General features: G+C 34.7%; 1 protein-coding gene across 1 annotated transcript in view; it reads right to left on the reverse strand.

Annotated features, from left to right (window-relative positions):
* RhoGAPp190 (Rho GTPase-activating protein 190) overlaps positions 1 to 15,833 on the reverse strand; it is a 144,701-nt gene that overhangs the window by 50,860 nt on the left and 78,008 nt on the right. The window contains 1 exon segment of the mRNA XM_067265321.1: positions 9,536 to 10,027. Coding sequence (XP_067121422.1) covers positions 9,536 to 10,027 — 492 coding nt within the window.

The following is a 15,833-nucleotide window of genomic DNA, read 5'->3' on the forward strand; positions in this document are numbered from 1 at the left end:
TGGGTGTTGAGTAATATGTATACAGCTTCGAGCCATTTGAGTGATCTTGTTGAAACATGGAGTGAATAATTCTGGCATGGGTGAATAGACGCTCTATCTCTGGGTCAGATGTATAGACTGCTAGGGCAATATTTTATCTATGATGTAATATGTCTGCTTTGTGTTCATTAATCCTCATTTGTATGTTGCGTTTGGTGGATCCAATGTAGATGGCTTCGCTGTTATCTCTGTGGTCAACGATGGGTACAGAGTATATTCCCAGAAGTCTGTTTCTATCAGGAGTCTTTTCCGTTCCTAAGCCACTCGAAAATAGTTGGACATCTCCTAAAAGCTAAGCAGATATCCTTTTTCTTCGCTATTTGGTAGTATATGGACTTCAGTGCCGGATTGTATGTGAGTGGTACATTTTTAGGTGGGGAACCATTGGAAGGAGAGGTGTGAGTGGATAGAAGTCGTAGTGCCTCGAAGTTGTTTTTGCATGCAATCCATCCTGTTTAGCTATATTCTTGATGTGACACATTTCAGAGTTGAAGGCAGACCTGTGAGTAGGAATGAGTGAGTGCCCTTTTGAATAATGCCTTAAAGGCTGCCATCTTGTACTGCGGAGGATCGCAGGAGAATGTGGGTATATATAAAGGTTCGGTAGATGGTTTGTGATAGACTTGTGTATTGATGGAAAATCCCTCTATAGTGATTTAAATGTCCAAGAAGTGTGCTTGGGTATGGTGGGCTTGGTCCAGTTCGACCGTCAATCCATACGGGTTGTCGTTGAAGGTGTCAACCAAGGCTTGAATATCCGGGATGTCATTCCATAATATAAGGATATCGTCAATATACCTTTGGTAAAGGAGGATATGTGAGCATTGAGAAGAAATGACTTGTGTTTCTAGTTTTCTGACCACAAGCTCGCAGAGATCCCCTGTGACTGGGCTTCCCATAGGTACACCCCATTGTTGTTGGTAAGTAGTTCTGTTGAATTTAAAGAACAAGTTATAGCAGATCAGGTGTGCCATTTGTTGAATATTTTTAACAAATATTAAAGGCAAAGACAAAATGCCCATTTTCTGTTTTAGAACAAACTAAAAGTACACTCATTAGAAGTTTGGTATCCATACTAGAAAAAAATCCAGCACTGCATTGCTTAACTTTCCTGGCAACATATCTGTTATCATATTTTATTAAAATTTTTTAATATTTTTAACTATTATAAAATGGCGAAAAGCTTAATTTTCAGAGTAGGGATAGGTTTTATAAAGAATTGTAAATGCTAATAATGAGTAAAATCATCATTAAGTCTGACCCTATTGAAGATACACACAACACCCTTTATCTCCCCACTCCCTCAACCTTTAATCACCAAAATTTAATAGCATGAATCTCCCTAATAAAAAAACCTCCCTGCAAAACTTCAGAAATTTTCAACAAAAAGTACACAAGTTATTAAGCTTCAAAGAGGGTGAACAAAATTGTGTCACCTCCACACACATCCATATAAAAACCCCCAAATTTTTTTTTGGCATTTCTCAACAATTGAAGGTCTCCTGAGTCCAAAAATGTAAAAATCTTGGTGGTCATTTTTTTGACTAATCATTCCCTTTTATATACACTGTTATTCAAAATTAAGAGAATTTGGATGTTTTGTTGATTTTAATAAAAAAATAATGAACCGAAAGTACAAATTATGCCACTGAATAAGAATGCAAATTTTTAGTGTTGAATACGTAAACTTATAGTGGGTGGGCAGAGTTTTCACAGCAGAGGGCATGAAAAGCACATATGGCTTTGTCCATGATTAGTTTGTTCATACTCCTTGGTGACATTCATTGTTTTTCTTGTTGCAAGAGTTGGTTCAATTTCACAAGCAATCAGGCAACATGAGTAGTCACAAACTTCTTAATGACAAAACAAGGTAGAGAATCGTGGTATTGGAGGCAAGCAATCACAAGTGCAAGTTGCTACAGAGCTCACTGTGATATCCACTGTCATCTGCAATTTGTGGAAACAGTTTAAGGAAACCGGATCCATATGGAAAGGGCCTGGGTATGGTCATCCAAGAGCCATGATGGTCAATGAAGATCATTATTTGGCACTTTCAGCAAGGCATCACAGGACTGCTACAGCTTTACAGCTATCTTGTGAGCTGCATGCCACCACTAGAACCTGAGTTTCAAGGGTTACCATTTTCCAGAGGCTTCATGACAAAGGGCTTTTTGCCAGAAGACCTGCTGTTTGCATCTTACTCACTTCAGCACACAAGAGAGTGCATTTAGCATGGTGCAGACAGTCTTGGACCAGACTTCAGTGGGGTACAGTACTCTTCACAGACGAGTCATGATTCAGTATGGACACAGATTCTTGAAGCACCTTCATCTGGAGTAGGGTTTCTTGTTTCCCGGTCTTTTGCTTGTCCCGGGATTCCGGGATAAAAGTGAACTGTTTTCCAGGATCCCAGAAAATCCCGGGATAGAATTAATTATTTTTAAGATATACAAAATAGCTTGAAATCAAATGATATAATTAATTTTCATTTTTTAAAGTAATGTAATACGTTCTACAACCTCCAAAATCACATTAATTATGCTGTGTAAGATATATATTAAAAATTATCTTTGAATTACATAAAAATGTTCACTAAAAAAAAATTTATTAAAGTTTGCTGAAAACTGCATACAACAACAACAACAAAAAAAAGACTGGCTTGAGTTGAAAATTTAAAGAAAAAATTAATTTAGATCAAACTTCTAACTTAGAAGTTAATTTTCATTTTTTAAATAAAACATTATAAAAATTTACAATAATATTTTGTATTATAAGATTTTAAAAAGCAAAGATGATCAATACTCCCATTACTCACTCTGATTCTTATTTTAGTAATCAAAAGTCCTGCTACCGAGAATGCCCTTTCCAATTCAATTCATGTGGGTGGAATCGTGTTTATGCATTTAAGAGAAGACAGATGTGTTTTTCACCTGTAGCCTGGAAGATTTCTAGTTCGTTTTCGAGATTGTAGTACTTCTTTTGCTCTCTAGTATTCTTGATTTGTCTACCTTGGCTGCTTTAATTAATAGCGGTATTAAGCTTGTAGGCCGATAATTCGATAGTTCGTTTGTCTTTAATAATCAGGTTTATGAAGAAAAACTTTATAACTCATTTGCATCCTTGCCAATTTGCACAATCTGGCATAATGCAGTTATTAAAGCTACTGGGCATGGTTAAAAATTAAGACAGCATAAGCACAATTATTCCAGATATTACAGGTTCTGACAAGTAAAGAATTTTCAGAGTCCTGGTGCATTGATTATTGACCATTTGTAACATGCCACAACGAGAAAAAAATTTAAAAAACTAATAAGTAGGTTTAAAATTAATAAATACAAATTTATTCTGACAGTTTTATGAGTTAATTATGCTTTCTATTTGAAAAATTTCCTGAACTTTAACACAAAATAAGAAAAAAGTGAATTTTTAAGAAATTTGCAGGATTTCCCAGGTTAAAAAAAATGACCGGGATCCCGTTTGAGAAACCCTAATCTGGAGAGAACCTGGGACCTGAAACCTTTCTTCCAACATCTGAGAAAGGGACAGCTATGGCAGTAGAGGTGTCATGGTCTGGGCAGGCATCGTGTTAAGCCCTGGTCACACTATGCGATTTCCAGCTGCGCAGGCGACCGCAACTGCAACAAGCGCGAGTCACGCGCGTCTTCTTGTGGTCAGACATTGTTCGTTGACGTTGCAACTTGGAAACACGTGACCCTATAATAAACCAATAAAACTACAGTAGCTTGTTTTTGTCTACTTTCATGAGTTTACCGACATTTTACATTCTACTTAAGAGTATTTACAGAATTTTAGCTACTTTCCTTATTAAAATAGCCAGCAGTTCCTTTTCTGGAATAAATAAAAGAAAAAAGGCGCTAATTTTGTTAGAGCTGGCAAGAATATATGAAGAGAAAAATAAGAAAAAACGTTCATGCTGGGTTAAAACTTGGCGAAATAAAAATCAACGGGCTAAACAATAGTGCTTTCACCAGCTGATGAATGAATTAAGGCTTTCGGATGCCGAAGGTTATAGGGGATATATCCGTATGAATATAATTTATACTTATATATAATTTAGGTGAAACGTTTCGTAGTTTGATATACCAATTTAGAGTGGCCCATAATTCGATATTAGTCATTATCCCAGAAGTTTTGGATGCTATATTTATCAATATAAAAGTGAATATTGGAGGTTAAGTGTTGTTTAGAGGAAAGCTTGAATGATTTAATTCATTTATAAACGATATATTTTTTCTTTTATATAAGCATTTATTTTATTCAATTGTATATTATTAAAAGTAATCAAACTTTTTAAAATAAATCTAACAATAACTTTTATAAATTCAGATTTGATTTCTATCAAATACAGCATTTAAATGTACTGAAACTGAGTTAATACAAATGTTATAATCAAGATATGTTGACAAATAAAGAACACAAAGTATGACGTGGCACAAAGACATTTTCTAATTGGATGCGCGTTTGCAACCGTCGCAAGCAGAACAAACTTTTTGTTTCTAGTTGCGGTTGGCAGTCGCGCCGGTTTTCGAGGGAGGATTACTAGTTAACCGGGAACAGCCGTTGCGGTTGCAGTCGCCCGCGCGGCTGGAAATCGCATAGTGTGACCAGGGCTTTAGACAGCCATACATATCTCCATGTGTTTAACAGAGGCTGAGGTGAGAGATATAGGGATGAGATCTTACAGCCAAATGTTCGATTTTTCAGGGGAGCAATTGTCCTCAGTTCATTTTTATGGATGACAACACTTGTCAACATAGGGCTCACCTGGTTGACGATTATCTTGTAAGTAAGGATGTTCGCTGGATGGACTGGCCAGCCAGATCACTGGACCTAAACCCTATTAAATATGTCTGATATGCTCTTGGGAGGGCAATTGGAACTTGCAATTCTTCTCCGAGAACCACCCATGGGCTGAAAAGTGCACTGCTGCAGGAGTGGGACTGACTGCCACAGGGACTTATCAGCTGTCTTGTTTCCAGTATGACATTGCAATGTAAGAGCTGTATGACTATGAGAGGTGACCATACCTCATATTAGAGTCATTTTATGTTTGATCTTGCAATGCAGGTTTTGGATATTCCTGCACTAATGAGCCTTACTGACAATCATGAGTGCATGCCATGACTGTTGTATAGTATATTTTTTCTCTTATATAACTGCATATCCATGCAAAACTTCATTAAAATGTGTCCATTAGTTTTCAGAAATTCAACAAAATGTGTAAATTCTCTTAATTTTGAATACCAGACAAAAAAATAAAAATGAATTCAAATATCATATTAAAAGTAAAAATATAAACAACTTGTTTATATAAAATACTAGTAGTTAGGTAGTCCCCAACTTTTGAATGGGGCAATTAAAAACCAGGGCTGTGGAGTCGGAGTTGTGGAGTTTTGGTGTTTTAGTCGAAGTTGGAGTCATCAAAAGTCCTCCAACTCTGAATCCTTTTTACTTTCCAACTTGTTATGTATATGTTACCAGCAAAACCCGATTTTATGCCAAACTAGTTTTGCCTAGGCCAGGGGTGGCGAACCTATGACACACATGCCCAAAGTGGCACGTTGGAGAAATCATCTGGCACATAGTCTATCATATGATTGCTGTCTTTTTCAATCATCCTTTCTGTTTATCACCTGATCATCCTTTTTTAAATCAGATTTTTTTTACATTTATTTGAATTAAAGCGTATTCATTTAATTTCTGTAAATATCATTATTTGAAGTCTAAGACTTTGGCACGCATTAACATCTTTAAAGCTAAGTATGCTTAAAATATGGCACGCAGACTCAAAAAGGTTTGCCATCCCTGGCCTAGGCCAAACTAGTTTAGCATAAGCGTGTCAGGCCAAACTTGTTTAGAATTATTATTCAAGTATATTAATGGTTAAATATATTAATGGTTAATTTAAGTTCATCATAAAACACAAATAAGTTCATTTTTAATTTTAGTTTGATTTTAAAAGTTATTTTTATTATTTTGTTTGGATTTTTGAAAATATTTTCAAGTTAATTACCTTTAAAAGTGCATGGCTTAATAAAAAAAAAAAAAAAAAATACAAACTGATAAGTACTGATTAGCTTATTTTTATTTTACAGTTTTGTATAAGTGTTGTGTCACTTCTAATCAATACCGTTTTGGTTAATGTTACCCTAGGTATCAAAGATGGCGACTCGTCTCCAATTTCAGTGATCAGAAGACAGGGAACAGTGGGGACGCACATTCTAACCTAATGTAACCTATTCTAATAATTTGGTTGCTAATAATCATGGTAATTTATTAGAATACGTTAGGTTAGGTTAGAATGTAGGTCCTCACTGTTCCCTGTCTTCTGATCGCTGGAATCAGAGACGAGCTGCCACCTTCGATATCTAAGGTAACATTAACCCCGTTTTTTATAATTAAGTAGACTATGTTTGAATAAATATTGTTCATCTAATTGATTGCCTTTTAATTTTCTTTTAACATTAATATACTTGAATAATAATTCTAAACTAGTTTGGTCTGACACGCTTACACCAAACTAGTTTAGCCTAAGCAAAACTAGTTTGGCATAAAATTGGGTTTTGCTGGTAACGTATATAAGACAGAAGAGTATTGGAATCATGTCAAATTTGACCCTCTGAGTTTTTTGCAAATCTGCACATTTGGAAACCTCCTGAACCCAAAAAATGTCAAATAAAAGGGGAAAGTTCGTGTGTGTGTGTGTGTGTGTGTGTGTGCGTGTGCGTGCTGGAATCTAATTTGTTTAATTTTTTTATTCTGTGTTCTGTGATATTAAATATCATCTCTGAATGGGTAAAATTTAAGAAATGAAATTTGGCACAGTAACTTGTGTATAAGAGGCATTAATGCTATTAAATTTTGGTTCTTTAATAAAGAACCAAAATTTAATAGCATTAACAGGATGTGGTCAGATATTTTACTATTTAATATTTTACTCATTATCATCGTTCACAAATTTTTTTTATAAAACTCATCTCTATCCTCAAAAAAAAAAAAAGTTTTTTGTCATTTTATAATAGTACAGTAGAATCCATTAAGATGTTCTCGCCTGCAAAGTTAGAATGTGTATGGAGGCACAATTTAGTTCAACCACTTTAAAGCTTAATAACTTCTGTGTTAAAACATCTGACTTGGATTTAAAAACCACAAAAGTTATTAGGCTTCAAACAGGGGTGAATAAAATCATGCCCCTCACACAGTCCATACATACAGAAAAAAACTGAATCTTTTGCATATTTCAAAATTTCAGTGTGTCCTGAGTCCAAAAATGTGAAAATTTGAGAGGGGTCATTTTTTGACCAATCGCTACACTTTGTTATATATAACAGCCAGGAAAGTAAAAATTATTGTATATTGACTGTGTCATTACTTAGAGGAGTCTTTTAACTTTGGAATAAAAATGTTTCTACATTCTATCTTTATTAGAATTCTATTTATTGAATCTTTTAGTCTGAGGTCACGTGATGATATCAGAATTCCTGGGCCTATTTTGGTAACAAGACCGTCCCTAGTCAGAGTCAGATGGATGGCAAAGTTGAAGTTGGAGTCAGTAGATTTATACACAACTCCACAGCCCTGCTAAAAATCACGTATGAAAGTCAAATAATAGAATTACATCAGACTTTAAGGGTGTGACTATACAGACGTGAGCAAGCAAATTTTCTGAGCGAGCGAGAATATGTGGCGAGAAGAGATAAATATCAAAACCTGTCAGATATGTGCGAGAACCAGAAATTCGCTCTTGCCAGCATTATTTCTTGCTTCTCGCTTGTGCATGGTTTTCCTTTGAGAAAACTAAATCACTCACAACCTCTCGCTCGCTCTAAATTCTCGTCTGCATAGTCGCACCTTAAGAGTCATAAACGAATTTCACTTAAAGGAAGCTAAGAAAAAAACTTAAAAAAAAATCTCTTATTAAGATAGGAAAGTTTTACTTTTTACGACAAAATATGATAATGTATAAATGTCAGTGAAAACATTAAAATTGTAGATTAAATAGAAAACGGATAACACAATTAATTTTCCAAAATAACTTTTGCCAGTATCAAAACTCAAAATGGCTTTGCAGTTCCACAGCTTGAAATTTTTCACACACAATTAGATCTACACAAGACAATTAGATCTATTTAAGATGATGAAAGTGTTTTCTTCATAAAAAAGAAATATTTTAGCCGGGTATCTACTTGGTGGCATCCTGACAGTTGAAGTAGGTAAGAAAATTGCATAATTTCACTGAAAAGGAGTTTATTTAAACACACAAAACTTTCTCAAAATAAAGAATGCATTTCTCTCATGGAAAGTGGCATGCACACATCACAACTACCCACAAATAAAGAGGTCTAGAAAAAAAAGGGATCATTTGGGATGCTGGATTTATTATTTAACCTTCAAGACTGACACTATCTTACAAAATGCATACATTTTTCAATAATAATTTAATAATTAATTGTTATAATAAAATAATTAGAATGCACATACCCAGAGCTTTGCACCTCTGTGCCAAAATATTGTTCACAATAGCAACAAATGGGAAAAGAAACATGGTTACTCCATCAACATTTTGGACATAACCAATGGTAGTGCACTGTAAGAGAAGGAATGCTATCTTGTGGGACTCCTAGCACTGTTATTATTACAAATACGTGTGAAATGTAGATGAAGTTAGGAACATGGGTTATTAAGAAACGTTTAATTAAAATCAATTTCGTTTTTTGGCCTTAACACAAAAGTAGACTTTTGCATGCAAGGTCTAATTGCCATATATGCATAGGCCAAAAACGTACAGAAGTCCAAATCTGGCAAAAGCAACTTAAGAGTATAAAAGCATTATGTATGAAAGAGCGAGTTGGCCAAATGCCAAGGACTGCCCACACTTATACATTTATTACACTGGCAACACCTTCCAACTTTCTTTCATAACTTTCATTTTAAGTACGGCTAACCAAACAACTTATTTTTAAAGTAACTAAATTATTATAATGTTTAAAGGGATAATTAATTCATAATAAAACAAATGTGTCGTACAAAATTCATTATTTAGAATGTGTATCCCTAGTTAACTTTAATGTATTCTGACAGTTTCTTAGATAAGATTATTTAAATTTGGAATCCTGCACAATTCTTTAAGGTTTACGATATTCATTTCATTGAGACATTCCATATCAAATCCTTATTCGTTTCTGTTTTAAATAAAAAATTATTAATTATTCATGTAAAAATATTAATACAAAATAATTATTATAAAAGGAAGAGCTTGTAAGACAATAAAAATAAATTCCACGAGGGATTTAATTTTAAATTCACGTGGTTTATTGCATCAGACATGGAATGAGCTCAAAAAACAATATCGATCACAAGAAAAATGTAAAAAAATAAATTCAAGAGTTTAAAGAAAGAAAGGCAAAAGAGAAAAACAATAAAAATACATCACAAGATGCCAAACAAATTGCAAGAGTAAAAGAATTTTATTCACCACTGAGGCCTGAAGAGAGTGTGTCGTCGTCGTCCGTAATACTGTCGGACGCCTCCAGGTCGTCGGTTCCCCTCGAGCCAGGAGCCGGACTGGGGTGGCTGAGACTGGGAGCAGAGGGCGTGGAGGGCATCCGCATTCCGCCAGATGTCAGACTACTAGACTTTTTCAGTTCGTAGTGAGAAAAAGGGAGAGATTTCTCGGGGACGCCGGGTCTCCTCCGTCCCGTGGCATACAGAGAGGAGTGCGCCACTCCGGAAGACCATCGGAGATGGTGGGGAGGAAGGCGAGGTGAATAGTGCAGCTGACTTTGGTAGGAAGAAGAAGAAGAGTTCCTAGAGAGAGGAACGAGAGCCGGAGGGGGAAACGTGAGATCTATGCCGGCATGCGGCTCCCTTTCGTGTCGGGAAGGCGGAAAAGAAGGCGACGCCCCAGCTTTCATAGCGACCACGTGGTCCAGAGACTCAGTGCTGGGAAAGGCTTGCCGATATAATTCTGCAAAGGTGATCGAAGCAATATGCTTGTTAAGAAAACAGAAATTTCTCTGAATAAGAACATATATTTATATCTGAATAGATATTGTCCCAAATATTTTAACTTATTTCACTAATCTACATGTTATCATTAAGGACCCCAGTTCTAAAATCAAATAAACTTAGAAAAATGTTTAATTTTCACTGTACTAAAACCATTTAGTCAGAACAAATAATTCATACCATTGTATTAAGTGAAACACAAATAATATTTACAAACATAGATACATTTCGTGTGAAAAAGCAAAAATGAAAACTTCAAATTATAATCTTCTAATTTTTACATTCCCTATATTTGACTTTCATCTTACTTCAAGTGTGACAAGAAGTTTTAGATGAGATGAATTTTCACATGAGTTTTAGATGAGACAAATTACAAGTTTCACAAGTTTTAGATGAGATGAATTAAATTTCATTATCTGCTCACAAAATCTATTTGATTTTCCAAATAAAAATCAAAATATTTCTTTGTTAATCTATCAATAAATACTCTTATTATCAAATGTTTGTTTGATTGCATCCAAATCAATCTATTTTTAATTATTTTAAAATGTTGCCTGGTACTAAATAATCAAATGATGACAACTCCATTTGTATAAAAATAGCTTTAAAAGAGAGAGAACAATATGATGAGTAGTAAAGACCACTTATTTTAATCATACATATTCTTTATCAACTTCACACACATTCATTTTTCAATATAATTGTCATTTAAAGCAAAATGATTTTCAAACATTTGATCCATTTTTGCAACTCTGCACAAAAAGTTGTTTCAAAAATTATGGAATGTAACGAAACGCCGAAATTTTTTGTTGACCTTGACAAAGTTTGAACTACTATATGGAGTGGGTGAAAGAGAAACCGGATAGGTTTCTTTTGCATAAAAAGACAAAAAGGATCGAACATTTGGAAATATGTGTTGCTCTAACGGCTATCTCAAGTTAAGGCTAGATTAAGATTCAAATCTCAAGTTTAATTAAATTCAGTATTCATTATGCATTATTTCTGGATTTAACTCAAATACAAAGTCATGTATGATATAGATGCTTATTTACAATGTCCTATACATTTAAAATTGTCATAAAAATTGAATATACATCCATGTTGTTTTACAAAGAATGCAAATAGTGCCTGTGTTAATCCAGAACTTGAGAAGTAACTCACCAATAACAGCACCAAGAATAAGCAATTGTTTATCAAACAACGGGTCATAATGCACATTTTTCTCAGACTTCCGACCCACTAATATGGATTTTATTTGTATAAAAATACATTACATCAACCATCTTTATAAGATACCGGTCATTATGTAATGACTTTAATTTTCAAAACTGGTGGCACGTGATTCCTGTTGGATTTTGAAGTTTGCTAGTTCAAATTTCATTCCAAAAATGGCTGATCTTCATTCTAACAGATCATTACAAACGAACGTAGCTTCAAGAAGGACCCAGGAGGGATCCGAAAACGTTAGCGTGGACAATTAATCATACCTCACGCCAGTTAAAGGTTTTTTCGAAGGATTATTTGTTTATCAAACAATTTTGTCGATATAATTCTTTCTACCATGTTTAGCATGCTCCACCATAGTGGAGAAGTGATCATGTTAAGACTTTTGTCCATCTGTCAGATGTCCACACACATGCACAATGACTTCACTTCCGTTACCTAAGTGTTATGTTCCGTTCAATCCATTTATTGCACATGTGCGTGGACATGTGCAACAACTTCTTGATTCCAAAAATTTATAAAACTTAGTTTTAAAAAAATTAATATTTGATTCACTTTTGTGGACTGTGCTATCAGATCAGCTTGACTAAGCTTGTTCTCATTTGATTTTCTTTTCTTCAGATTTTCAGCTTTTCTTAAGTTTTTGTAATAAATAACAATTGCTTACCATTTTGCGGCATTAAAATTCCCAAGTAACCGTTACATTCCCTGTCTATGTTCATTATTTATATTTCTCTCCATATTAATTATCCCATTTTGTGTTTTTATTTTCTAATACATTTTTGTTTTGCAACTAATTCTAATAATATTTTTGTCATGCTTAAACTAAGTGCATGAAATCATGCACTTAGTTTAAGCATGACAATTTGTGCAGACACATCATGACAAATTCAATAACTCATAACTCAGCTCTTCACTTCAATACAAGAATTTCCTACTCCAACATTAGACCAGGTTGGCAAATACAAAAAGTACAGTAACTCTTAATCTACGAGGGGTGTTCAAAAAGTATTGGAACTTTATTTTTCCTGCGTAAACCAATGACATGCGGGAGGCCTCCTTTGGTGGAGATGTAGAGGGGATAGACATGCACAGTCCTGAATTTTTTCCCACCCCAGGAAGCATTAGTTGCTGGCACTCGGCCTATGAGTGAGGACATGTAGTGAGTGCTCGTCGGATTCCATTAAGTTGGAAAATGACTGAACAACATGAGCAGCGATATTGCATCAAATTTTGCCAAAAGCTTGGCGATACCCAAGCAGAAACCATTTGCAAGATTCAATAGGCTTTCGGGGGATGATGCCATGAGCACCACACAGATAAAGAAATGGTACAACTGCTTCAAAGATGGCCGCACATCAGTGGACAGCGAACCGCGTTCAGGCAGACTCTCAACAAGCCGGAAAATGAGACTGTCGTTGAGTAAGTGCAGACTTTGATCATGGTGGATCATCGTATCACGGTCAGAGAACTTCGAATGAGACAGGAGCATATCAGTAGACAGCGGTCTCATTCGAAGTTCTCTGACCGTGATACGATGATCCACCATGATCAAAGTCTGCACTTACTCAACGACAGTCTCAATTTTTTGGCTTGTTGAGAGTCTGCCTGAACGCGGTTCGCTGTCCACTGATGTGCGGCCATCTTTGAAGCAGTTGTACCATTTCTTTATCTGTGTGGTGCTCATGGCATCATCCCCCGAAAGCCTATTGAATCTTGCAAATGGTTTCTGCTTGGGTATCGCCAAGCTTTTGGCAAAATTTGATGCAATATCGCTGCTCATGTTGTTCAGTCATTTTCCAACTTAATGGAATCCGACGAGCACTCACTACATGTCCTCACTCATAGGCCGAGTGCCAGCAACTAATGCTTCCTGGGGTGGGAAAAAATTCAGGACTGCGCATGACTGTCCCCGCCACATCTTCACCGAAGGAGGCCTTCCATGCGTCATTGGTTTATGCGGGAAAAATAAAAATCCAATACTTTTTGAACACCCCCGTATAGTCACCAGCCAGAAATCTAGATTATGAAACTCTCAATTTGAAATATTGTCAGTGAACACGGCATGAATTGGTGATTCCTAAATGATGCACCACACACACAACAATTAGACCTATTTAAGATGACAAAAATCTATTTTTCTATCAGAGCTAAAATCCTAAATTAACTTTCAGTAATAATCCACCTCCATAAATATTCAGTAATAATCCACCTCTCCTATATTTTATTTATGTTCATAATAAATAATAAGAGTGCCAGCAGCCTCGCAAAAGGACTTTCCTCTACTAGACAGCATTCATTAGTAACATCCAAAGTGCCAATGGGCTAACTTTATTTACCTTTTTCTCACCACCATAAATGACTTTTTGGCACAAATTACAAAGCTACGGATAAACATATTTTAATAGTATCATATCAATTAATTATTAAGTTATTGTCAAAAATTCTAAAAATTTGTAAGATGCAATTTCATTCGATAATTTTGTGAAGTGATGATTTTGTGCAAAGCATTTGAGAAAACTTCTGCCGAGCTCTGCCAGTTTTTGTTGCTCGTATATTGGTTTTAATCTCGAAGATTACATAATAAAAAACTCTGCCATCCCAAATGACTTTTTTGCTACATTTACCTCTTTGACTACAGGTAATGGCAATGTGTATACATTGCATCTTGAGAAAAATATGCACTCTTTATTTCATGAGAAGTTTTCATTTGTTTAAATAGATCCCTTTTGAGCAAAATCCTACAATTTTCCTATCTATTCTGCCCTCCAGAATGCCTCTAAACAGATATAATTCTAAAATATTCATATTTATGGAGAAAGCACTTTCGTCATCGTAAATAGGTCTAATTGCCATATGTGCATCACAACTATTACTAAAGCATATTTAAAAAATGAGAAGAAATCCATTTGTATAGAGACAGTGATTATATTGAAAGACGAATGAGTATAATTAAAATAAAATATTTTTACTATTTTTCAAAACTGGTTACATTATCCCAACTCTTCTTGAACTAATTTTATATAATTGAAGATGTTGCTAGTCTCTCAACCCTCATATTTCCTCTGCTTACAAATTTCTTGCAATCATAATTTATAAAATTTAACTATCATTTTCAAACAGTTTAATATAAAATTACTTTAATAATTGAATAATAAAGCTTAAATATCTCATTACCTTATAAAACTGTAGTAACAACCTAGGGAAAATTTTAAAAAATTGAAAGTTACTATGAACCCTGTATGTATTTGTGATAGCTAAGTCCTTATACACCACATAACTGACAAATGCAGATAGCTAGCTACAGTTATGAACGTGACATACAGTTGAAGTAAGGTCATTACACACTGTGAGGCAAGACGAGACGAGACCACTCGCATCCTTAGCAGAAGTTAGCGCACCCATATTGAAAGCAATGCGCAATATTGGAAAAAGAGCCAATAACAAAGTTGAAAGATTGCAACTGATTTAGTACAAAAGGACACACCATATGAATAGCATGAATAGAAAGCACAAAATGCTAAAATGTACATCAAGCATGGATGTCTCTCCCAAGCATTCATTCTTCTGCTCTTGTACATTTCTCACATGTTCAGAATAAGTGCATTTTTTGTTTTCCTTTCTTTGTGCTGCATTCGTTACCATGTAATGTACATTGTGCATTGCTTACACACGTCAGTGTATAAAGACTTTACCATGGATACAGTATATATCTTTTTAAACACTGTTGTCTGTCAAAGACAAACACAAAAAATAAAGAAAATTACACAAGTTTGTTAGACATATTTACAAGTCTCTTATCAGGCTACATTAGCAAGATCGAGGCTGAAGTCTTAAATGGGAAAACATGTACATTGAACATTCAGCGCCACTTTCCTGTAAGCCTAGAAGTTTGGTAATGGTGTTTGGAAAGTCAGTGGAATCATGCTCAACATTCCAAACACCATTGTCAAACTTCTAGGCTTACAGGAAAGTGGCACTGAATGTCCGACATACACATTTTCATGTTTAAAACTTCAGCCTCAACCTCACTATTAAAGTAAATGAACAAAATCTGATAAAAATCAGCCTGATTGTTTGATTGATATAAGTTTATCAAGTCGTTCAAATATGTTAATAAAAATATATACTTGGTTTTCATTAAAAAATTTATTGGTTTCAAATTTAAAATTATGTATTTTATTGCTTTCTATTCTTTAAATTTAAAGCATTTTCTAAAAGTTATTCTGTCGCCTTATCTGTTCTAAACCAACTATATCCTAAGTAACAAAGGCAAAATTATTCTCATCTCTGTACATTTCTGAGCAAATTTGTATTATGTTAGTCTTGTCTAATAGTTACCACAAGATGTTTTGACAAGCTAGAAAATATTTGTTTGATTAGAGTGTACTTTACAGTTAGACATTTTACAACTTACACAAAAAAGAAACAAATGATACAGTATTAAAAAATTTCTTAACAAACCAATTAGCAATTTGGTCAAAATAATGGAATAATACAACTGTTATGAGTGGAACCGAATCATTCAGCCTATTTTGTAA

Source organism: Centruroides vittatus, unplaced genomic scaffold, assembly GCF_030686945.1.
Source record: "Centruroides vittatus isolate TY-2023 unplaced genomic scaffold, ASM3068694v2 contig_221, whole genome shotgun sequence".
NCBI lineage: Eukaryota > Metazoa > Arthropoda > Arachnida > Scorpiones > Buthidae > Centruroides > Centruroides vittatus.